This window comes from Haemaphysalis longicornis, unplaced genomic scaffold (assembly GCF_048455015.1).
Source record: "Haemaphysalis longicornis isolate Haplotype H1 unplaced genomic scaffold, Haemaphysalis longicornis Haplotype H1 scaffold_4, whole genome shotgun sequence".
Classification (NCBI taxonomy): domain Eukaryota; kingdom Metazoa; phylum Arthropoda; class Arachnida; order Ixodida; family Ixodidae; genus Haemaphysalis; species Haemaphysalis longicornis.
Genome location: NW_027526361.1, coordinates 56,691,810 through 56,716,322, shown reverse-complemented (window position 1 = coordinate 56,716,322; position 24,513 = coordinate 56,691,810). Strand labels below are relative to the sequence as shown.

The 24,513-nt window shown below is 46.6% G+C and overlaps 1 protein-coding gene across 1 annotated transcript in view; it reads right to left on the bottom strand.

Moving 5' to 3' along the window:
- Positions 1-378: 378 nt before the first annotated feature.
- Positions 379-24,513, bottom strand: part of LOC144178740 (cell adhesion molecule Dscam1-like) — a 306,042-nt gene continuing 281,907 nt past the window's right edge. The window contains exons 42-43 of the mRNA XM_077706821.1: positions 24,309-24,424; positions 379-5,583 (exon numbers count right to left, since the gene is read on the bottom strand). Of these exons, the coding sequence (XP_077562947.1) occupies positions 5,534-5,583; positions 24,309-24,424 (166 nt within the window). The 3' untranslated portion in view covers positions 379-5,533. The remainder of the gene's footprint in view (positions 5,584-24,308; positions 24,425-24,513) is intronic.

Sequence of the window (24,513 nt, the reverse complement as noted above, 5' to 3'; positions counted from 1 at the left end):
CGCGACCGAAAAGAGCGTTTATATTCTTCCAATGGACCAGGGGGGGGGGGGGGGCATTTTGTCAGGAATTACAAAATTAATGGCACGTGAAAAAAGGGAACCAAATGGAACCAAGGTGAGTCAAGCGGAAACCGTTTTTTTTGGGTGGGGGGGGGGGATGTTGAGTTCCAGTTCAGGCTACGGGTTGATTTTCTTGATAGTCATGAATGGTTAGTATTAGCTGCGGTTTGATGCGCTGCGTTTATAGACAACAAACACGCCAGAGGCGTACGAAGAGGTACATTTAGTAAATCCCGAAGGATTACTAATGAGGCATGCTTTGATAAGGGCGAACAAAAAACACATTTGAAAATTGAACAAACTTTATTTCATTGTACTCGTACGAACCTCCCATGTCACTCACTCGACACGAAGCATGTCAGTTCTGCGCAAAACGCCAGTTGAGAATACAGTCGAAATGAAAGCGTGCCGTGACATTCTTCCCCGCAGTGGCAACCAAGATACTTAAACCAAGGAAGGCACCAAGCCTTCCTTGGTGCCTTAAATTCATCTGCGGCGGTAAGTACTCTAAACAAGAAAGCTTTCATCTAAGTAACATTTTCCTGCGTGCTCTTGCAAGAGAGTACTTATAACACAACATTGAGGATTATCATGGGCAGAAGACGCAAATTAAATCAGCAAAACAAAGACCTAAAACAAAGTTCGCTTAATTTTTAGTATTATATACCTCTCTTGTTTAGTTCTCTATGTTGGAACATCCAGTGCAATAGACGTGAGGGGAGATAGACAAAGAAAACATATGGTTGTACTCGGAAACGCTCGCAAACCACATTTTAACCAACTGCTGCATTTACTGCCACGATATAGGAGGAACTTATTAGGTAATCGGCCAAAGTTGCAGACCTTTAGTACAGTTCAAGGCTGAATAACTTTAGGTACAAGCACTACAGCTGTCCGACCAACCTTGTCTGCCGTTTTTTGTGCACTTATATATCTTCATTATTGCTACGTCAATATACACCGATGTGACGAAGCACGTTTCGGTCATCAGTTAAAAAAAACGCAGTGTACCGCTGTAACAGGTACTTCTGCCTATAAGGCAACAGTCAGGTTGCTGTGATGGAGTTAGGCATGAAAACGAGTAGATAATGGGTTATCTGCCTGAGTGCGTTGGTGCCGCGTTGAGGGAAATAATTCAACCTGGCACGTCGGCCTTCACTCGTCGGCGATCACTCGTTTAGGTGATAGCCGACGTTGGGAACATTGTGGAACCTTTTCGAGCTACCTACGTGCCGATCAAATCAACCACAAAATCTCCGGTGCCTTCACTGCTCCTTCTATCTGACGGCGTTTACCTGCCAACATGACAAATCCGAAGTCTCCGGGTGAACGAAGGACACCTTTTTGCTGGCAGAACAAAATTTGCCCTGCTAATGAGACTTGCTCGCGTCGCATAAACGAAAGGTGTTCAAGATAAAATCTGGTTCAATTGTAAGACGGATGCTGCTCGCTATGATGCTAACAGCGTCAGGGAAGACATTCGCAGTATTCGCGAATGCTCCCGCGTTCGTAATGAAATTCCACTCTCTGAATTTAAGAAAACATGAGGCACCCCCAATTCTTGAAGTCATTTTGATATGAGAGAGTTTTCTATCTTCAAATTAGATTTTACGCACCGAAGCTCCACCTGTTTTGTTAGGCGCTTTCCTTTTAAGCGCTTATCGGCAGTGTTGAAAAGGACGTTTAGCACCGCGAAGTTCCATCAGCAGTGTTCGTGACGCACTACACTTCCGTTAACCTGGTCCATGCTGCGAGATCTTTAAAATTGCATCTTAAGAAATTTTCTTTAATCTATTCTTCCGTATATTAAATACGTTTTTGAGTTTAGCGGGATGTTTTCTGTTTTCATGGTCGTAAAAGAAAGTCATAATACGTATAATAAAAGAATTCGACGCGATTGGCAGGAGCGTTAGTAGGGGGGACAGGTCTACGGCAAGAGGTTTGTGCCTCAAGGCCTACTTCACGCCGACAGGCTGCTTTCTGCAAACTTCGCACATCATGAGACCTACCGGGTGCATTTAAGTTTAGAGTGAGTGTAGCTGGTAGTCACGGCCAGGAGGTGGCAGGTAGCGTTTATGCACTGGATGACATTTTTTTGTCTAAATTGACAATTGCCAAGTACATTAAGTAAAAAACTGTGTATGGTACAAGAAAAACTGAAGTTTTAATACTTAACGGTGGACTTGAAACTTTCCACCACTTTCTCAACGCTGTCGACTTGGTTGGGTATTACTTACGAGTGTCTGCACAACGTTCTTGATGAACCTCAATACTTTCATCAACCAGAAATCACGATTAGAGACGAATAATTCGGGCTGCCTCCTTCGTCTGTACCTTATTTGACTATGGTGTGCCGAACAGACAGAGGCGACGAGAGTAACTATCTAATAATATTTCAGAGAAGCAGCTGCCGCAGTGTAGCACCGAAGTCTCCTTAAGGCCGCGTCTCATGGTCATTGCTCCGGCAGCGGCGTTTCCTTCGGGGGAAAGGAGGAAGGCATTACAAACTTCCACCGAAGCTTTGTTCAACCAGAACATTCCATTTTTACGTGAGTAGAACAACTAAAGGGGGAAACACACGTGCGGCGAGCGACGCCTTTCCGCACTCGTTTTCCCTCTCTGAAAACCAGTCCGCGTGTAGGCTGCGGAACCGCTTCCGGAGAGGGAAGAAAACGCGCGTGGAAACGCGTCGCTTTCCGCACATGTAAGTAGAAGGGCAACGACTGGCAAGCCACAAATGAAGCTATGATCCGAACGTCGCGCAGCTAACATGACGGATGGTCGGCCCCAACCAACGTTCTTGCGGATGCAAGCCTACCCAAAGTCACACATGTCGGCAAGTAGTCATCTGGGAACGCAGCATTAGCTTTAGAAACATAACGTCACATAAAGAGAGGCCACGTTGGGTGCCAAATCGGTCTTCCACATCGGCCAACATAGGTTTATCATACAGGTGAACTACTGGCCCGGCATGGTTATCGCAGGAATAACACAGACCAATGGCGTATTTAGCAGTGAAGTAAAAACATAAATCAGGACAAGACTGTTTAGACAGATGGGACGAAGAGATCCTTCAGACAGCTCTTGAAAAATATCCAGCTACAAACGTCAAGAAAAACGTCACACAGGGAAATTGAGTGAACAGAATAATTTAAAATTCGCTCGCAAGAATATTCAATTAGTAGAGTCGAAATGGTAGGGTTGCCATTGCCAGTAAATCATAACCATGACTATATATTAAAGCATGACAGAAAAACTAGCATGAGCTTAATAAAACAACGTTAGGAATATATGTCGTGAGAAAGGCGCCTGGAACGCATACTCGCGAATGCAGCTGCCCGACATGACTAGTGGCCATAACAGGAAGTCATCAAGATCATTGGCAATTCATTAGGGTCGAACCTAATGAAGCTCATCCGCCCTTCGTGCGATTATCACGAAGCACTTTGGGGCACACGGCCGGGGTAATAAATCATATGCTACGCTAGGGTTTCTTAACAGATTACTGCCGTTACCGAGCTTCAACAAGGAATGTCTTGCATTCGCACAAAGTAAGTCACTGACTCTAAAAATATTTCGGCTTTAGTAATTCGTGAGAATTTGTGGAAATTAGACGGAAAACGCATCGCGTGACGGCCAATTTTTGATTACACTGAACCTACATCGCAAACAATTCAGTGAGCAACGCTGAAGGGCCCTACAAGACAATGTTTCCTTCGAGGTATGGCTGGTTGAACAGTTGCTGTGTAAATAAGTGGATACAAAACATTCAGTATTATGGTAGTATACCTAATGTTGGCTTCGGTAACTGCCAAGTTAAATTCTGTTTCGTGCCAGTTTTGCTGCAGGAATAAGGCGGACTTCTTGGCAAGTTGGTATTTCATTGTAGACATCTAGAGTTCAAAATTTAGACGAAGGACGAAAGAAGGCGACAGGGACAAGCGCTTGCCCTGTCGTACTCCCTCGGCCTTCGTCTTAATTTTGCATGCCTTTACACGCCTAAAATGCTTCAGGAAGCCACAAAGCCGGCGTTGTGTTTCCTTAAACCCATGCTGAACCGGCATGCTCCCTTTTGGCCGATCGCACGAAAATTGTGAGCCTTTCACGATGACAAGAAGATTTTACGTTGTGGCCTTATTTAAAACAAACCCTGGTCAAGATTCCCTTCCTTCTTCTTACATGCGCATTATGCAGTTTCTACGTTTCGCAGTTCAGACTGCGCTCCGCATAATAAACCTATGCGCGTACCCTCATCTGCCTTTTAAGTATACGAAAAATGCTGGCAATATGTTAGCAAATTAGGGACTGTTTCTAGTCTAATCACATCATCAAAGCAAACAAAAACTGTACACATCTTCTCAGCAACACTGATTTTCAGAACACGGCAGCCACACGCAGCGTTGCGTTCCTCAGCGTCCACCGTTATCAAAAACTCACCGAGCGAAACAATTTACCCTCCGTCACGATTATTATGTTCGCGTGTTGGGTTGATAAGATGTGTTGTCGGGGGCTGAAACTGGGGTGCGGCGGATAAAAGGTCACCTATACGGATGGAAGGGCGGCCGTCTACAGGGCAGACGGGTGCACAAGAGCCGTAGTACAAGACGGTGAGACCGCTGGTGTGAGCGACAGACCTCAGCGCGTGCACACATCGATGAAATGAGAGGAAGAAAAGTACACTTCACAGTGAGCAAGGAAACGCAAATGCGATTATAACGCGCGTTATGTTGTCCAGCGGAACACATCTACACGCAGTGGGGAGCTCCCAGTGTCCAGCAGGAGCTCCTCATCACCTACTGTTGTTTCGGGTCGATGATAATACGGGTGTTGAGATTCGAGAACGATCCGATCACTCCGTCGTTGCTCTCGTGCAATCAATTTGTTGTCGGTGCTGGTGGTGGCGTTGATTTGCCCGTCCAGGCGTAGGAGTATAGCTTGCGCGCGAAACCGCTAACCATGAAAGACATTGTATAGCCGTTCCATCCGCACTCACACACGCAAACACGCACACTGTGCCGCAGTTAGTGGTAGTAGCTGCACCTCCGGACCAACCTGTCATGTGAGCAAAAGCACGCGCACACACACAGTCTCGGATGCCTTCTGGCTGGTCTTGTCATGCGTTGGCAGTGCCAGGGAAGCGAAGTCATCTCTTCTATTGGCTATGCACCTATTCACGGTCACGATTCTGCTGCGACGGTTCGACGTGGTGTTTGTAGCAGTAGTTCCTGACGTCCAGTGTAAAGGTCATCATCAGGCCTTGCGTGCAGCTGTCATGGTCCACCCGCATCTCGCGCCCCGGAAATTCGAGCGAAATTCCGGCTGAACCGTCTGGACGCCAGTTCCTGAGTACCCCCGTGTTCAGTGTCCGGAAACCATTCCCGACCTCCGTAACTTTTGTGGGGGCGAAATTTGAAACAAACTCGGCGAGTACAGCTGTGACTAGAATGAAGAGGCGGAAGGAGGAGTTGGCAAGTCAGCAATCGATGATGTCAGATCCGGTCTTGCGTCGACGACCAAAGGCTCCTGCGCGGGAAGAGCAAAAGGTAAAAGTAAAAATCAGACAGGGTACAATAAAGATCGCGGAATGTAACACGAACGAGAATGTTTAAAAACCCCGTTAGTGTGAAATTGAATTACCAGCTCAAGAGTCACGAGAAACACAAATTATTGTGATCTTATTGACGCTTTACATGCAGGTGCCACTCGTCACGGATGCTGTGACGGCCACAAAAACAGTTTATACTATAGCTACGCTTGAAGGGGTGGGAGTACTTTATGAAGGGACTCTGCAGTTTTCAACTTCTTTCAAAATCAGAAATTTTTCAGGAGGTAGTCAACAAACAAATCCAGTAGAAAGTGCCTAAGCCATAAGATTACTGCTCCATACGCCAGTCTGATTGTTGTAACTTGCTTAAAACATTTTATGATAACCTGGACCGACTCCTTCAGTAACCATTCTTGGGCTCTTGTCTCATCACGGAACCTATGAACTACTAACGCATCTTCACGGAAGCATAAATTTCAAATGATCTCTAGCACTTCAAGTGACTTATGACCTCACTATATTTGCACAAACGGCGCAACCTTGAAGAGGGATATCTATTCGATCGCTGCCGCCCTCTGTGCCCCGCTGCTGGTCCTTCCTCACGAGGACATTTATGCCGCCTCAGCTTCTCTCTCTCTCTCTCTCTCTCTCTCTCTCTCTCTCTCTCTCTCTCTCTCTCTCTCTCTCTCTCTCTCTCTCTCTCTCTCTCTCTCTCTCTCTCTCTCTCTCTCTCTCTCTCTCTCTCTCTCTCCGTCTGGGCATTGTTTGCGCGCTTGTGACGTCATTCAAGGGATGTCGCAGCCGCCTTTCAGTTGCTGCAATACACGCATTCGACAGCCACTTTAAAGTTAATTGCAACAAAAGCTAACAGAAACTGGAAGGCGTATCTGCTGCTACGATCAAATCACGCACGGCTACCACTTTGCGCTCAAAGTTACCATAGCTTTCACAGTACTTGCAGGTACAAAGTAGAGCGAAAGCACTTATCGGAATACTTGAAGCGTGCCTTCAAAGGCAATCCGCAACGCTACCGCTTTCCCTCTTTCCTTCGTGACAGGGAATACTTCGAAAGCTGCATAGAGCACAGAGCATAGGTCGGCAAAACAGAAAGAACTCACTCAAACTCAATCACAATTTTTTTCATTCACGCTGTACTCAATCAAACTCAGACTCAAAAAGTTCGTCTGTTCACAAAATCACTCGTACTCACTCATCAAATACTCATTTGTAATCGTACTCACTTGTACTCAAACTCATTTGTCCTCACGAGTATTCGTACTCAATCTGTACTCATGAGTACTGAATCTGTACTCATGAGTACTCACCCTGTACTCATGAGTACTCAATCTGTACTCATGAGTACTCAATAAGTACTACTGCTCATGAGTACTACTCATGAGTACTACTCATTTTTCACTCATGAGTACTACTCATTCTGCACTCATGAGTACTCAATTTGTATTACTCATGAATAATCAACTTATCTGCACTACTAGCTAGGTCGTAGCTCGAATGAAAGACTAAGTAGAAAAAATAAATTGTTTAATTGATTAGAAAAACACAGGTTACATATAAATCAGGACAGAGGAAGAAAACGTCTGACACGGTGCACTGTCGAAGGCAAGTACATGTGAGAAAGCGAAACGGAACGTAAGCACTCGCGTTTCGTCTGGCGTCTCCTCTTGTTCTCAAGCCGGGTCGGGCTCAGGGGAGCTCGGGGGTTGTCGGTGCAGCTGTGGCTGTAAACTGCGTTTTTCTGTGTGTCTTCGGGTGGCAGCTTTTGTCGTCCGTTTTCTTGTTTGCACTACTGTACTCAGGAGTGCATATACTCAAAGAGTGCAAGCACTCGCAAAAACAGTATTCATGAGTATTGTACTCATGAGTGCTGTGTACTCATGAGTACTGTATACTCATGAGTACTGTGTACTCATGAAAACTGTGTACTCATGAGTACTCATACTCATTAGTACTCAAACTCATGAGTACTCATACTCATGAATACTGTACTCATGAGTACTCATACTCATGAGTAGTGTACTCATGAGTACTGTACTCACGAGTAGTGGACTTACCCCTGTACTCACTCGTCATCTTACTCACTGTTTTTTTCTGGGTGTGTGATCACTCATCATCGTACTCACTCGTGAGTTTGAGTACAAATGAGTACAAATGAGTGTACTCACGAGTGAGTACGCCAACCTATGGCACAGAGTAGCACCACTTCCTTTGCTCGTCTTCTGCTTTATTTTTGTTGGATTTTAAAGCGAAGCTTCAGTGTCCTCCCTGATGCCGATGTACGCCAAGACGCCCTGCAGGAAAGCCAACTTTCTTTGACGATGTTGACGAATGATCCTGGGTGAAGCGAAAGAAAAAGAAACGCTTCCCGTGGCCGTATTCGAACCTGGGTCCCTTGCGTTATGAAGCCGGCACCTATCCGACTGCTCCATTTCAACATGGTCGAAGCAAGCGCCAAGCAGCACTTGCCGATTCGCGTCATACACCTTAAACCCAGACGTTAGGCCTACGGAGTGCACACTCGAGAGTTGCCGCGGGTATTCTAAAAAAAGCTGCGTACCTCCACAGTTGCACATACTCGCAGAGTTAAAATTGGCCAACCAAAGAATTCATCGCGAGAAAGCTTCGCGTTTAACCATCGCCGTCGATAGACGGAGGGATGTATGTTTTAAAGTGGCTATCGGATGTGTTTACTGCGGAAAATGAAGGAAGTCCACCAATAGTTGCGATATGGCTTGAGTGACGTCACTCTATGTCGCACACAGTGCCCAGACTGAAAAAGAGAGAACAGTCTTTTGAGCGAGCTCCTAAATTATTTCGTGGTCGTATAGTCGAAATATTTGGGTTGGGTACCTCCTGGACCCATAACCCATAGGTACTGGACGGACTTGCTGCCTACATTCAAGCATTTCAAAAAAAAAAAAAAAAACACCGAAAAAAAGTGTTTAAGGGGACCTTTAAAGTCTTTTGTTAGAAATCAGTTGATCAAAAATCGATGGTTGAAATCAATATAACAGTTACTCAGTTGCACGCGTGATTAACGGCGCAGACGGACAACATCTGTGATTTTACTGTGTATCCGAACACTCTGGTAAATGATGTTCACTGCCACAAGTTCATCAAGTGGCCCAATTCATAAAAAGTTAAGGCTACAAGGATATTAGATGTATTGCTTGGCATTAAAAAAAGGTTGACAAACCCACGCACATCTAATGCTCTCTCAGTAATCATAAACGCAACAAAAATTGGACCATTCGTTCAAATGCGTCGTGACGAGCGCTGTAGCCATATGAGCTTGGACCTCGCCTGAGCCCGCTTTTCGTAGATAGGGACGAAATATGTGTAAGTATGTGACAGCACGGGTTCCAGGATTGTCTTTGCATTTCCTCGCACGTGACAACGAGGGCACATTGACTTCAAACAAGCGGGTGAAACATTTAATAAGGCAAGGAAAAGCGTGAATGAAACCGCATGTTTCAATTTCTTCGCAATTCAGATGGCTACACTCAGAAGCTCCAGTCGTCTGCCGAACAACCGAGACATCTGATGGGGACAGGAGCCCAACTGCAGCCGCACATTGCAGTCGGGCAAGAAGGCGCCCACCGTGCAAATAAAAGCCCGTTTGAACTCGCATGAAGCGACTATTAGAATGCGATCATAAAATAAACTGAAGTAGAATAGCGTCGGTGGCACGTAACGGGCGCATTAAAATCGTTCCTCTAGGAGTTTCGTTTACTGAGAGATGTGATCGGACGAAATGGCCCATTAACCCAACCCAACTCCGACGGTGTTGTTCAGTTTAAGTGGGAAGGGCGTTTAAACCTCTTCAGTTTAGCGAGACTCTACTGTGCTTGGAAAAGTAAACGATAGCTTTAAGGGAACTGCCGGCAGAAACGTATGGAAAAAGAATTTGAAAGTAAGGAAAACGCCAACGCAACGAGCTTTACTGCGGCTGCTATCTTTGGCTTTACCTTAGACCGAAAAAAAGCGCACTGGAAAAGGACTGGCTTGGGAGGAGGTATGCGAAAAGTAAAAACGAAATGACCCAAAGACCAAAGTATCCAATTTTCCTTTCGACTGCGTAGGATGGGTACAGCCGCGCTTCCTATGGCCCTCAGTGGGATTATCTTTCTTCATACCCGCAGGCCATTTCTGACCTCTCCCTTAGACGTCACAAGCGTCTTCGAGATAGGGGCGTACGCGATTTCGCAGGTGCGTGAGCCAGAATCTCTCTCGGCGGCAATGCTCTTTGTTCGGGATTTCTGCCATATACTATTTACCCCGTACCTTCCTGACTCGGCCATTAGAGTTCACCTTGACCCGGTGGTCGAAAAGCGACCCTCCCTTCAATCAGCGCATGCGCTGGCATAAAATACATTCTACACATGTATGAAATATGTGCACCATTGTCCTGATGCTTTTAGAGTGGTGGATAAATATTGATATGTAGTCACCCTTGTTTAAACAATTTCGCAATGATGGTGTCATAAGTATAAGATGTTTGTGAGTTCCCTTTTTTTTTCATTGAAGTTATCATCGGGCTCACTTTATCAACTACTCTACATTACCACACAGCACTGGGTGGAGATGTTGACCAGCTCCATCTATCAATCAGTCGTCGAATAGCACCGAGAAGAGACGGGTATAGTTCATATAAATGCTTACGAACTCTGCCTCATGGGCCTTCTTTGCCGTCAAGGCGAAAATTGCTCCGTGCCACGCAGTGTACAACAGATAACAGAAAATACACTATAGCAATGAGCTTTTTTTTGGATGTAAGAAAATAATGAAATCTAAACACTCGTTCTAATTCTGAAGGTTATGCGGGCTCGGCTCTCTAAACACACTACCAGCATAGAAGTTTTTAATTATTATCCCACTTAACAAAATCTGCTTTTGTTCTTGTTTGCATTGATGACATATGTGCTCTCCGCAACCATGTTTTTTTTTTTTTTTTTGAAGTTCGGCATGTCTTAAATGAATAAGCTAGTTGTGAACCAATATTATTCCGCGGAAGGCAAACCCCGTTCGAATAAGGGGACTCGGAGCAATATTGATCACACAAATGTTACGAGAGACACAAAAATAAACAGGCCACCTATAATTAAAAATCGGTACCGAAATCTCTGAACGCGTGCGTAGTTGTTTGCTGAAAGCCCGTATTATATCGCGCTGCAGCGAGGGTGACTGAGGGCGAGAACCGTACCCTTGAGCCGGCCGTGGCCACACCAAAAGGTTACCGGTGGTCAGAGAATTATACCACAGCTTGTTATTTGAAACGTTTAAATAAATGGCATACGAGTTCCTCATTCCCAATTACGATAATCTCTCTCTCTCTCTCTCTCTCTCTCTCTCTCTCTCTCTCTCTCTCTCTCTCTCTCTCTCTCTCTCTATACATATATATATATATATATATATCGGAGCTTGGCCCGGCTCGTCACATGATCTCGGTTTCCAAGGGTACGGCGCAGTTGCGGTCTCAAATAAAGGTCAAATTTACGGCGACGCAGAAGTTACTCGACGAGATTAGGAAAGCTTTCTTTCAATAAACAGACGACCAAGTTTCACCACTGGCGGGATAAGATAACATTGCGTCGTGAGGCGTTGGCGACTAAACATACACAAAAGTATTAAAAAAGCACAACTCGCAGCATTATGTGCTCAAAAATATTCCTAATGCAACAAACAGTTTTGCTTCGCTGAATTTATGGTCAGTGTCCGGAAGTGGGCAGAGGCGAGTTTACTGCTGTATCGTATGTTTTTAAAACACTTCTTTATCCCTCATACTACTGCAAGATAACGACGCTACGAGATAGCCCTGTTATCACTGATAGACACGTCTGCTGCAACAGAATTCCTTTCTTGACAAGTTAGTTGATCCTCTCTTTTCAGTTATTTCTCGTTTTTTGTGTTCTCAACACGAGTTGGACTTTTCATATTCATTCCCTTCTCTCTTGCTTCCTGCAGCGCACCGAGGGAACATGGAATAGCATCTTCGTGTCCCGTTACCGCTCACTGCAGCCGAACCTCGCTACGCTGCCTCGCGAGTTTCCCGATGCCAACGTTCTCCACGTGCTCTATTTTCGCTTATTCTTTGGAAGTTGTCATTAGCTTTCGCTCGCAACGGAGTCCCATCCATCTGGCGTGGTGGCTCCGGTTTCGCGCGCCAGTTCGTTTTTCCCACCGGGAACGGCATGGGAACGCGACCGGAGCTCCTTAACGAACGCCGCCTTCCTGCGTTGCGAGCGCGCTGCCGTGACGCTCGAGCTTGAAAGCGCTTTCCACTCAGATTTCAGCGCGGAGGGAGCTACTTGATTCATCATTGTTTTTTTTTTTTTTTTTTGCTGAATGTTTTTCTCCTAGTCTATAAGGGGCCATTACTACTCGACGAAGATTGCAGATAGCGAGCTCCTCTCGAAATTTCAACCGATCTTCTTCCTTCATTTCTTCCTTTCATTTTACGTATCCAGCCTTCGTGCTGAATGTAAGCACTTTGAGGGAATAAAGACGCCTCGAAATGGAAGGGTGTTTTATTTTGAGCATTTTTCCGATGGCGAAGGCGTGCTCTGGAAAACGAGAGCTCTGGCAGAAACTATATCGGTGAAAGGAGTGAGTTCAGCAAGAAGTGAATGAGCTCTAATTAAACTTGTCAACGATAACGGCTACCAAGCATTCACTCTATTGTAACGTAGTATTTTGGTCACATATACTGCCGCTACTGTAGCATGAAGATCGGAAGGAAAAAGTCGAGACGTCGAAGAAGTTTTAAGGTTAACTTGTTTACTTTACAGAGGACATTGATGACATTTGGCACATACAAACTTGAGACAATTACACTTATTACATAGATGAAAAAGACAGTCAAAGATTCAGAGTACTTAGCGGGACATAAATGGCGGGCGAATGGCTCCCGGCGGGAGGGCACGACGACGAGCGGCAGAGTGCGGCTCTCCTGGTGTTGCTCGCCCTCTCCCGCTCAATAGCCAGAGGGGCCGCGTTATATTTGCCTTGGGGGGACGCATTGGGGGAAAAAGCGCATCCTAGCGTGTGCGGACTACCGGGAGCAAGTCTAAGGCACATCCGCAGCCAATCAGGAGGACGCTTCTTAGCTCCAATCAGACATGTCCCCGCCAACGTGAAAATGACCAAAAACACAGACACAAGGTTTCGACTCGAAAGCGCGCACTCGGAGAATTACGGGCGTAGAGCAAGTAGTTAGACAAAACACACTAAAGTAAACAGGGGAAAAGGGAAGGTCGTCTGAAGAACACGGAGCCCGAAGGCGAGCAGCGCACACGCCACAGGGGGAATGGAACGCCGCGGCCGCGGTAATACAAGCCGAGGCGAGGGTTCGCTTCCCCCAGCAGCCGTCGTCTCCCGGTCGGCCGACGGGCAGACACACTCGGCAACACGTTTCTTAGAAAAGCGGGGCCTCGGTGGCCGAGCCGCGTCCGAAGCGCTTTTACACACAACACTTTGGAGGAAGAGCCCCGGCGGCGGCACAGAACTAAAAACAACTAGAAAACATCATCAGACCTCCGCTTCGCGACACCTTCCCCGACGGAAAAAAGAGTGCCCTCACTCTTGCACAAAGTCTAAACCATAAAAACACATTTTCACAAACTGACGGTGATACTCAAATGACATGGCATACGAACTCAAGAAGAAGAAACACAGACTCAAACACAGGAGTCGACAAACTGTCTCCGCTGAATCAGTCAATGCACAACGGTCACTTAGTGGAGTTCCGTTCTTCATTTCACGCGCGCACAGTGTGTTGTCCAGCACCCGCGAAAACATTTCACTTACACGTAACAACAAGAAAATAACAACACGGACACCATGAATAACATAGGAAAATCATACACACTGTAAAGGTTACATCTTCTAGAAATCGTAAGACAGCTACACTATTCAGGCCATATGCCGAGTTCTGAACAGTACGACGCGAAATAAAATAGCCCACCCTTCGAAACAGATCGCATAAAACACAAGATAAAGTAACCTCCTAGCCAACTCAAAATAATCTGCAAATCAAAACCCAAGTGCAGTCTGAGCAATCGCCGCTCGAGCAACAACGGCCCTTGCACATAGCTTACCACAAACGGCTTGAACGAAGGCTCTACAAGACAGAAATAAAATTATATACAAGAGCTCACTCTATTGGAGTTATATCTCACGAACAAGTGGAAACCTACGGGCACTAGCAATTGTTGGTCACTTAACCCGGCACATTTTTACACTCACCCCTACCTGTTCTAAAGCCATCCTTCCCGTCTGTTATGACAAGAATACCCAAAGTAGACCGCAACGCTTCTTAAAACATCGGCAAACAACTCAAAGGAACGGCTAAGAAAACGAGCTACTTGAAAAACTGTAAAACATCGAAACATAAAAGCTACAAAATGTATAACTTGGCGGTCGCGCATACGAAGTATGATACAAAATAAAGGTTGGCACCTGACGAAGCTTTTAAGAACATTTCACTCGCTTCTTGCCCGTCATAACTAACAAACAAAAAATAAAATTGAACAAACATTTGTATAAGAACACGAGCGGAAATGATATAGGTAGAGCATGATAAAATAACAAAGAAGACGTTAAAGCTACATTACAGTTAGTGTTCATGCTTAGAAATGAAGAAAAGATTATCTGCCAAAATCTCAGCAGCGGCGAGAAACTTCCGCCAACCCGACGCATTCGCAAAACTGCACGCCAGCGAGCTCTCCCCGTCCGCGGCATCCCGGGCACCCCTGCTGGTGTCTTTGTTTGTACTTCGAGTAGGGGCGTGCAGCGTAAACATCTCTCCTGAACTCCTCGTTTCCCTCAGACCCCAACCCCGAAGTGGCTGCCGTATTTGATTCAAGACAAAACCTAACTTCGGTGGAAAGGAGCCGAGGAAACGGATATCAGCAGTCTCTAATATAGCGAGATCTGCGCAAAAATCAGCCTTTTCATAGGCGCGTGGGGGTGTTCTTCGGGGCTCCTTCGCCGGGAGAGCCGAACGCTTGTGCCGTTAAGATTCTGACTACAAAGCTGTCCAACTCCCGCACGAAGAGCCCACATACCCCACGAAAAAACGGCTGCACGCTCATAAATTTTTGCCTCAGCATCGACAGCGGCTAGTTACATAAGCAGGCTGGTGCTGGCAAAGAAAATGAACCAAAGACAACCAATCAGTGGGCGCCCCGGACACGCGGAGAAGAAAAGCCTACAGGCCCACAGTCATGCGGTGCGCCGAGAGGCAAAAATCTCTCACCTTGCTGCGTGCGCGGAAATTAGGCGGCCGCGATGAAGGAAGGCGGTCGCGGCGGCGTTCGGTCCGGAGACGGTGGCGAGCATGACGGACCCGACTTGCCTCGGGCTGGTAGCGCGGTGACGGCCGTGAAGCCGGAAAGTCTTTTCTGCCGTGGCACATGTCGTCGCTTGCGTTTTCGGTCCACGGTGTGCGGACGAAGGACTTGAAGGCAGGTGAAGCTTGCTCGGTCGGCTGGATGGAAAGCTTGACGATGAGCAGCAGGAGGATCAGCGATGAAGGGGGGGATGAGGAGCTCATGATGGTAGAGCGGGGATGTCGATACCCCGCACCTCCACCACTTTTGTAACGTAGTATTTTGGTCACATATACTGCCGCTACTGTAGCATGAAGATCGGAAGGAAAAAGTCGAGACGTCGAAGAAGTTTTAAGGTTAACTTGTTTACTTTACAGAGGACATTGATGACATTTGGCACATACAAACTTGAGACAATTACACTTATTACATAGATGAAAAAGACAGTCAAAGATTCAGAGTACTTAGCGGGACATAAATGGCGGGCGAATGGCTCCCGGCGGGAGGGCACGACGACGAGCGGCAGAGTGCGGCTCTCCTGGTGTTGCTCGCCCTCTCCCGCTCAATAGCCAGAGGGGCCGCGTTATATTTGCCTTGGGGGGACGCATTGGGGGAAAAAGCGCATCCTAGCGTGTGCGGACTACCGGGAGCAAGTCTAAGGCACATCCGCAGCCAATCAGGAGGACGCTTCTTAGCTCCAATCAGACATGTCCCCGCCAACGTGAAAATGACCAAAAACACAGACACAAGGTTTCGACTCGAAAGCGCGCACTCGGAGAATTACGGGCGTAGAGCAAGTAGTTAGACAAAACACACTAAAGTAAACAGGGGAAAAGGGAAGGTCGTCTGAAGAACACGGAGCCCGAAGGCGAGCAGCGCACACGCCACAGGGGGAATGGAACGCCGCGGCCGCGGTAATACAAGCCGAGGCGAGGGTTCGCTTCCCCCAGCAGCCGTCGTCTCCCGGTCGGCCGACGGGCAGACACACTCGGCAACACGTTTCTTAGAAAAGCGGGGCCTCGGTGGCCGAGCCGCGTCCGAAGCGCTTTTATACACAACACTTTGGAGGAAGAGCCCCGGCGGCGGCACAGAACTAAAAACAACTAGAAAACATCATCAGACCTCCGCTTCGCGACACTATGCTGGGGGCAATCATCGTTTCGCGTTCCCGTTCTTTTTAAAACGACGCTGAAGTGGGTTGTAAACAGCGCCCAACTATTGAAATTACCGGATTAAGACCTGGAATGAGTAGGCCGTGTTCTCAGATGTATTTTATTTCTGGGGAGGGCGGGGTGTAGGCGAATTTTTTATCAGTAAAAACACGCCCGAAAGTGCCATTTTCTTCACCCTTTCCTTGCCGTCAATTTGCTGACGTCAACTGTGACAACACCCTGACAGTTCCGCAGGCTAAAGTTTGTCGAATGTCCCTATTTAGTAGTGACGCGATAAATAATTATACTCATATTTTTAATATGAGTATGTGATTATTATGTATATAGTTCGTACAAATACCTGCAAAGAGATATGCGCCATGCATTCACTGATACACGAAGCTCCGACACGAGCGGCGATTCGCGTTTGCTTTGGCGATACGTGTTTGCTTCTAGTGTTGGCTGTGTCACTCTCACTTTTTAGGGGAGACCTTTTCCGCGTAGACGGCATAGAATACGGATCCTAGCAATGGCCAGCTTCACTGTAAGAAGTGCGAAGTTGCGCTACCTCTGCATCGCCAGCTCAAAGAGATTTTTTTTTTTTTTTTTTTTTTGAGCCACCGCTATAAACGGCGTCAGTGAAATCCTCGTAGGGTTTCATGAGAGAGGCGCAATAAATAAATATACCACTGGCTGAATATCGGGAGCAGTAGCCGAAATGAGAGTTAAGTAATTTGTCTCGTTTGAAACCAACCGTAGTTTACGAAGACATTTCGTTACAAGTGAGGTTCTTGTGGCGCCACCGACAATATCAACTTTTCTGGGGCTAGCGAAAGCGCAGCAAGAACAAGATTTTTTGCGCCCGCCTAACCTCACTTTGGCGTTCGGATTGCAGAGTGCCGTAAAAGAAACCCTCAAGTAAGACTCTCTATTATTCTTCAAATTTAATAATAAATTCTGATAAGGAACTCTCAGCTAAGGCTCATTATTCGTCACATTTACGAGTAAATTTGAGCACAGAAGAATAAGCTAAGGCTCTCTATTCGTAAAATTTACGAATAAATTTAAATAAAGCAGAATAAGCTAAGACTCTATGATTCTTCAATTTCAGATGCTTTAGCTGCGTTGTGCACAGTAAGTTCGAGAAATTTTTTGACTGATTGATGGCGGGGGTTAACCGCCTAAGCTAACCTGGGATATGACACGCTCTGTATTGGCGGCTTCCGGATTCATTTTGACCACCTGGGGATGTTTAACTTACCCCTCAATCTCGACGCACGGGCGTTTCCGCTGTTCGCCTCCATCACAAAATCAGCCACCGCGGCAGGGATCGAACCCGCGTCCTTGGGCTAAGCAGCACGACGCCTCTGAGCCACCGTGAGGGGCAGTAATTTTTTTAACCGTGGCCCTTGACGTTACTTTCTTCGGCAACCTCGCTCCCTTTGAACTTTATTGGGCACCGTTAGCACACTTCAACCATCACTAGTTTTTTTTTTTTTGAGAGAGAGAGAGAGAGAGAGAGAGAGAGAGAGAGAGAGAGAGAGAGAGAGAGAGAGAGAGAGAGAGAGAGAGCATTTATTGGGTAAGTCAGACTCTATAGTTCACGAGGGCGAGGAGGAACTAGGGGTATTTGCGGCCTTAGATATCTTGAAGGAACAGGGAAGCTGTTTAGTAAATCATAATTTTTTTGTGTCAGCACCTGAAAATACCTAGAAAATGCCGACCATACTCACTTAGGCAGATTGGCCAAGATTTGCCCACGCCCGCATACCCACTTAAAGAGATTGGCCAAGATTGGCAAAAAAAAAAAAAAAACTCCAGGGTTCAACGTAATCGTGGTAACACCCACCTGCTCGGAACGAGAAAGACACGTCATAGCGTACGTCCTTCCAAGGTGATGACCAATGATTATCACTTCCAAAAAACAGGAGGAACCTCATGCTTATAGCAACAATGATAGAGTAAAGGTCGGTGCGGCAGCGAAGAATAAGCAAATCGGCTGCAATCGTGGACTTAAACCTTCATTATGGTTGTGGAGTTTGCGTACAAATTCACTTCCTTCAGGTCTTACGGGTTAGTATAAGCTACCTTTATTTTTTTTACCTTGAAGCAAAGGTAGCCTTAAATGACGCAAGTTCGACTTGGCACACAGCCAAGTAAACAAGCACAAATGCAAGGTCAGATGCTACAGAGTCAACAAAAAAGATGTGTATTCGGCGAAGGAAAGAAAAAAGTTCTGCCAGGCGAAATAAATGTGCATTAAATTTGGGTCTCATCTGCAACATAGGAGAAGCTCTGGTTGAAAACCGGACAGAAATCTAGCTTCAGCTGAAACCGCCTCTTCTGGGCGTCAAACATGTCGCATATACGTATTTATATATATACATAAGGTAAGTAGAGACAGAGACACACGAGAAAAAAATTAAAAAATAAAAGTTTACTGACGTTTCCGGAAATTTAAGAGGACTTCCTTTCTTCATTGGACAAAGTATATGGTATCTACGTTCTTTAATAATATTCTTGCGAGAGCATTTCGTCACCAAGAATTCGAGAACATTCTTTTACGTTGTATCAACTGCTCTTTCCCAACTTAAATGACAAAAAAGTGCAAGAAAATACGAATGGTTTTATTTTTTATCCGAACCCTACCAAGAGTCTGAAATCCTCCGAAGCTAAGGGAAACCAAACTTGCGCAGAAGATAGCTCTCCCGCATTTTTCAAAGCTACAGAAATTTAAAGAAAATTACGCGCGGCAAACGGAATTGGAGATCGGAAAGAGAAAGTAGCGCGGGGACGACATCAAGAGCTCTAACGCCTCCTACAAGGCGGCCGCGAGGATGGAGCAGCGCGCTCCAAGACGCAGGTCGCGGAGCCCAAGAATGTGGCGGCCGTTGAGAGCGCCTCGCCGAAGAGAACGCTCCGAAGTTTTAGCCAGCTTTTGATCGAACGGCACTCGCCCGAGCATTGTTCGTTCCCAGAATGCTTTAGTTCGCGAGGGAAGAGAGCCGTGCGAAGTGGTTTCCGGGCGCCAAGAAGGACGCCACGAAACGTGGGCGACAAAAAAACTCCGAAAGCAACGCCCCGAGGAATGCCCCACTAGCAAGAAAGCACTCGAGGCACGGCGCTTCGAGGCAAAGCACCGCCAGTACTACCTCGGAGAGTGCAGGAAAGTTTTGCGCGCCGTCGCTACCTCACGAAGAAGTGCCGTGTCAATGAAATACAAAAATGAAGAAGATACGTCGGTCGGAACTTTAGGTAAAATTTCGCCCTTTTACAACACGTCCCGGCTCGTTGGTTTGGTGCCACCGAAAAAGCGCGCCAGAAGCTGGAAGGGCCCGCGTTCGATCGCTGAGAAGTAGAAAAAAAAAACCGTCCGTGGAAGACAGGAGGAGGAGAAATACCTTGAAAATTTCTCGAAGAATAAAAAGAGCTTCTTGACTCGATCACGTGTGGTGTAGCTCACCGTCAGTGATTGTTAATTTATCTGGCTTCCAACACAAGGAGTCTGTACTGCATGTGTAAAAGAGCTTCTTGACTCGATCACGTGTGGTGTAGCTCACCGTCAGTGATTGTTAATTTATCTGGCTTCCAACACAAGGAGTCTGTACTGCATGTGTAAAAGAGCTTCTTGACTCGATCACGTGTGGTGTAGCTCACCGTCAGTGATTGTTAATTTATCTGGCTTCCAACACAAGGAGTCTGTACTGCATGTGTAAAAGAGCTTCTTGACTCGATCACGTGTGGTGTAGCTCACCGTCAGTGATTGTTAATTTATCTGGCTTCCAACACAAGGAGTCTGTACTGCATGTGTAAAAGAGCTTCTTGACTCGATCACGTGTGGTGTAGCTCACCGTCAGTGATTGTTAATTTATCTGGCTTCCAACACAAGGAGTCTGTACTGCATGTGTAAAAGAGCTTCTTGACTCGATCACGTGTGGTGTAGCTCACCGTCAGTGATTGTTAATTTATCTGGCTTCCAACACAAGGAGTCTGTACTGCATGTGTAAAAGAGCTTCTTGACTCGATCACGTGTGGTGTAGCTCACCGTCAGTGATTGTTAATTTATCTGGCTTCCAACACAAGGAGTCTGTACTGCATGTGTAAAAGAGCTTCTTGACTCGATCACGTGTGGTGTAGCTCACCGTCAGTGATTGTTAATTTATCTGGCTTCCAACACAAGGAGTCTGTACTGCATGTGTAAAAGAGCTTCTTGACTCGATCACGTGTGGTGTAGCTCACCGTCAGTGATTGTTAATTTATCTGGCTTCCAACACAAGGAGTCTGTACTGCATGTGTAAAAGAGCTTCTTGACTCGATCACGTGTGGTGTAGCTCACCGTCAGTGATTGTTAATTTATCTGGCTTCCAACACAAGGAGTCTGTACTGCATGTGTAAAAGAGCTTCTTGACTCGATCACGTGTGGTGTAGCTCACCGTCAGTGATTGTTAATTTATCTGGCTTCCAACACAAGGAGTCTGTACTGCATGTGTAAAAGAGCTTCTTGACTCGATCACGTGTGGTGTAGCTCACCGTCAGTGATTGTTAATTTATCTGGCTTCCAACACAAGGAGTCTGTACTGCATGTGTAAAAGAGCTTCTTGACTCGATCACGTGTGGTGTAGCTCACCGTCAGTGATTGTTAATTTATCTGGCTTCCAACACAAGGAGTCTGTACTGCATGTGTAAAAGAGCTTCTTGACTCGATCACGTGTGGTGTAGCTCACCGTCAGTGATTGTTAATTTATCTGGCTTCCAACACAAGGAGTCTGTACTGCATGTGTAAAAGAGCTTCTTGACTCGATCACGTGTGGTGTAGCTCACCGTCAGTGATTGTTAATTTATCTGGCTTCCAACACAAGGAGTCTGTACTGCATGTGTAAAAGAGCTTCTTGACTCGATCACGTGTGGTGTAGCTCACCGTCAGTGATTGTTAATTTATCTGGCTTCCAACACAAGGAGTCTGTACTGCATGTGTAAAAGAGCTTCTTGACTCGATCACGTGTGGTGTAGCTCACCGTCAGTGATTGTTAATTTATCTGGCTTCCAACACAAGGAGTCTGTACTGCATGTGTACCAGACTCGGTAGTTGGTTTCCTCGCCTGCCACGTTGTTTCAGAGCCAAGTCGTTGCGCTACTGAGCACAAGCTTCGTGGGTTCAATTTAATCACGACGGCTGTTTTCCCGAACAGGTTAAACCCAAAAAAGAAAAAAAAAATGTGTGCGTGTAGAGCTTTAAGCGCATGTAAAACATGTCTTGATTGTTGAAATCAACCTGTGGCCCCACACCACTCGCGCGCACCGAAAGTACTTGGGGCGCTACGAAGCGTAGAAACCGACGTGTCCGGAGAACCACAACGTCCGGCATAATGCATCTAAGGCAAAAATAAACGTCGTTTTCAAACTGCGACTCAACGCATTTCTAACATGGTTGATAAATTTTTAGCTGCCAACAGCGGTTCAATACTGTGTAGAGGCCATATGGGGCATACAGGTATCTATATGCATATAGGGCATATATGCGTACGGCATATAGGCAGATAGGGCATATGAACGAACGCGATCATTGTGTTTCGGAGGCGGTTCACACGCACCGCTTTCTTTCGTTTTCATGGCGAAGAGATGCAAAGACATCGGGAAGGAGCTGACCGGCGCGACTGTGCAACATGCCAGCCAACTATCCCGCCGTCCTCATGAAGGTCGCAGTCACAAAACCTACCTTCCCGTTGTCTTCTCGGCCGCGGGAGAGCCTCATGTGTGTTTGAATCGGAAACAGGTGTTGCCGCAAAACATGATGCGAGCGCAGAAAAACATCGTTTCCGTTTCCTTGATGCCGGGTTGAAGACAGTCTCAATATCCCCTTGTCTTGTACGAAGTACTGTTTCGGGTCAAATTTACGCACAGCCTACAAGGCGCATCGTAGTGGCCGGTCACGGGTTTCAAGACTATGTTATCCGTGACATGGCGGCAGTGCGTGTGCTTGTTGACTGCTGCTGAACTTCGGGTTAAGGAAATGTCGAGCGTCACACCAGGTTTAGCGCCTAGCGTAAAGGACCCCGTGTCGCACAAAAGCCGGCGTCGTCGGTGGCGTTGACCATTATTGAACTTTGCGGCGCCTTCTGAAACCGCAAGAATAGTAAGGCGCTGCTTAAGCAGATGGCGTGTAAGCAGGAGCGGAAAGTTTTCAGCGCTCGGAAAGTTTTCATGGGATGAGAACGGGGCCCGATGGTGCTATAGCTTCCTCCATTTTAAGGTGAAGCCTGAGCGTCCCCCAAACGTTCTTTATCTTTTTTTGTCCCCTAGGGGAGTGTCTAGCTTCTTACTCTTCGGAAAACCAAATAGTCCGGGTCGGGCAGGGAAGTAGAAAAAAAACTTCTTGTATTTTTTTCCTTTTTTCACAAAGAACACTACTTACTGGCATATAAATGCGTCCGAGGGCCCAGCGGAAAGTGTGGCATAGCAGGGTCAACAATTTTTGGTCGTAAAACGGAGGCATAAGCGTCCCGATGGGCGTAAAGCATTCATCACTTTCTTCTGAATTCGCCCATCCATTCTTTTCTAACAGCACCGAAATTTGAATGCAAAGCGGCCAGCGACCAAAAGCTCGTGTCATATTTTTTTTTATTCTTCTAAGACAGACCTAAGTGCGCAAAAGTAGCGTAGCGTACGAGTCTTTGTCCCCTCCAGCCATCTTTGGAGACAGACCTAAAGACATTCGATTGGAGTGGTGACTTCTTTTTCTCCTCAAAAGTGCGCGACCGATCAAAGTCAAGACGGCACGCACAAAAGCCGGTGCTTTCGCGGAAGCCGTTTGAATTGTGAATGACTTTCGTCGCCGGCTGCACGCGAAAGACGAGCCCTTTGTTCGTTTCAATCCTCCTCTTCTCTCAAACTTCCGAGTGCGCCGCGAACGGGCATAAAGGGAAGTCACAATCGTGAAAGGCTCGGCCGGCAATCAGGGCCCATCCGACATATCGCCTCGGGTCAAAGGGTGGCCGCTCATATAGGCATAATGCGAAAGCAACGAAACAAAACTGCTCGGAGGCGTTCTCTTGACTCTGACAAAGGAAACGCCCCGAACTGGAGCGCTCGTCATTGTGGGTAGGAAAGCCACTAAGTAGGAAGGACGTCGCCTAGCGATGACCGAAAATACACAGAGCTGACTGTCACGTCCTGAGCAGTGCTGAGTCACGAACACTTTGGGGAAGATAAATTCAATTCTTCATGACTTAATAATAACCGATATCAAGCGAAGACGTCAGCCGTCTGCGTAGCCTTGTGAATGCCTTATAAAAGATACTATTGACAGCTATTCAGGCGGTGCGAGGTATCGATTGGCAATACCACGCAAGGAATACTCCGCGTGATAGTGTGTATGATATGACCACGAGTCTGTATGATGTGACCATGAGAATTTCCGCCAGCCTTCGGGTTGCTATGGAATTCCACGAACATGTCCAGAAAGCACTAGAGTTCTTCGTCTGAGACCACTGAGGTCTCGGCCACAGCTTCCCAAGAAGGTGCCGTGGACAAAGGGTGCTTTGAAAAATAAAGCTTATTTTCTTCCTTCGGTAGCACGGATAATGGTTTTACTTCCCTTGTCGAACGCCTACGGGTCGGAGGAGACAGTGCGTGTATTGTTCACCTTCGTTTGCTACCCCAACCCAAACGGACTCCACCACGGTCCCACTTTCCCCATCCTCCCTACACGCTCTCCACCAGACGGCGTAAACAAACAAACAAACAAACAAACAAACAAACAAACAAACAAACAAACAAACAAACAAACAAACAAACAAACAAACAAACAAACAAACAAACAAACAAACAAACATCGTTTTCAAATTGCGACAAAAAATTACCAGACTTTCGTCATTCCATAGCACCGTCATCGCACAGCAAAGATGTACCAGTTCCGCAACAAATTTTTCTGGGATCTACACGGTGTTCACAAATCTATGACCTTGCCGCGAGAACTTTAAGCCGCATCTGAATGAGCTGTTGTCAAAACAAGTTAGACTGACTGTATACAGTCACCAGGAGGCACTCTGTGCCACAGCTCAAAGTTGTGGCAGCTGTCGGCCCTTCAATAAGTGTTAGCTAACCCTTACATTCCGCCTTATTTGATATAGCTAAAGCAGCATTCCGAGACAGGGCATTGCTTAAAGACGAGTTAGAACTTCCTCTATTGCCGAGCTCACTACGCACCTTGCGAGGAGCGGTCGGTCTCGGAGAACTCGTTGGAAGAACTGCCCCGCACCACCTCCGCGTGGCCGAAGGTGGACGCCGTGCCTTCGCTTTCGTCGCTCTCATCGCTGGAAAGCCTGCGTCGTAAGAGCGCGCCAAGTTTTCAGGCGCGCCAAGCAAACCGTGGCTCAGGTTTAGTACTCGTAAACCTAGTTACTACGAGCGA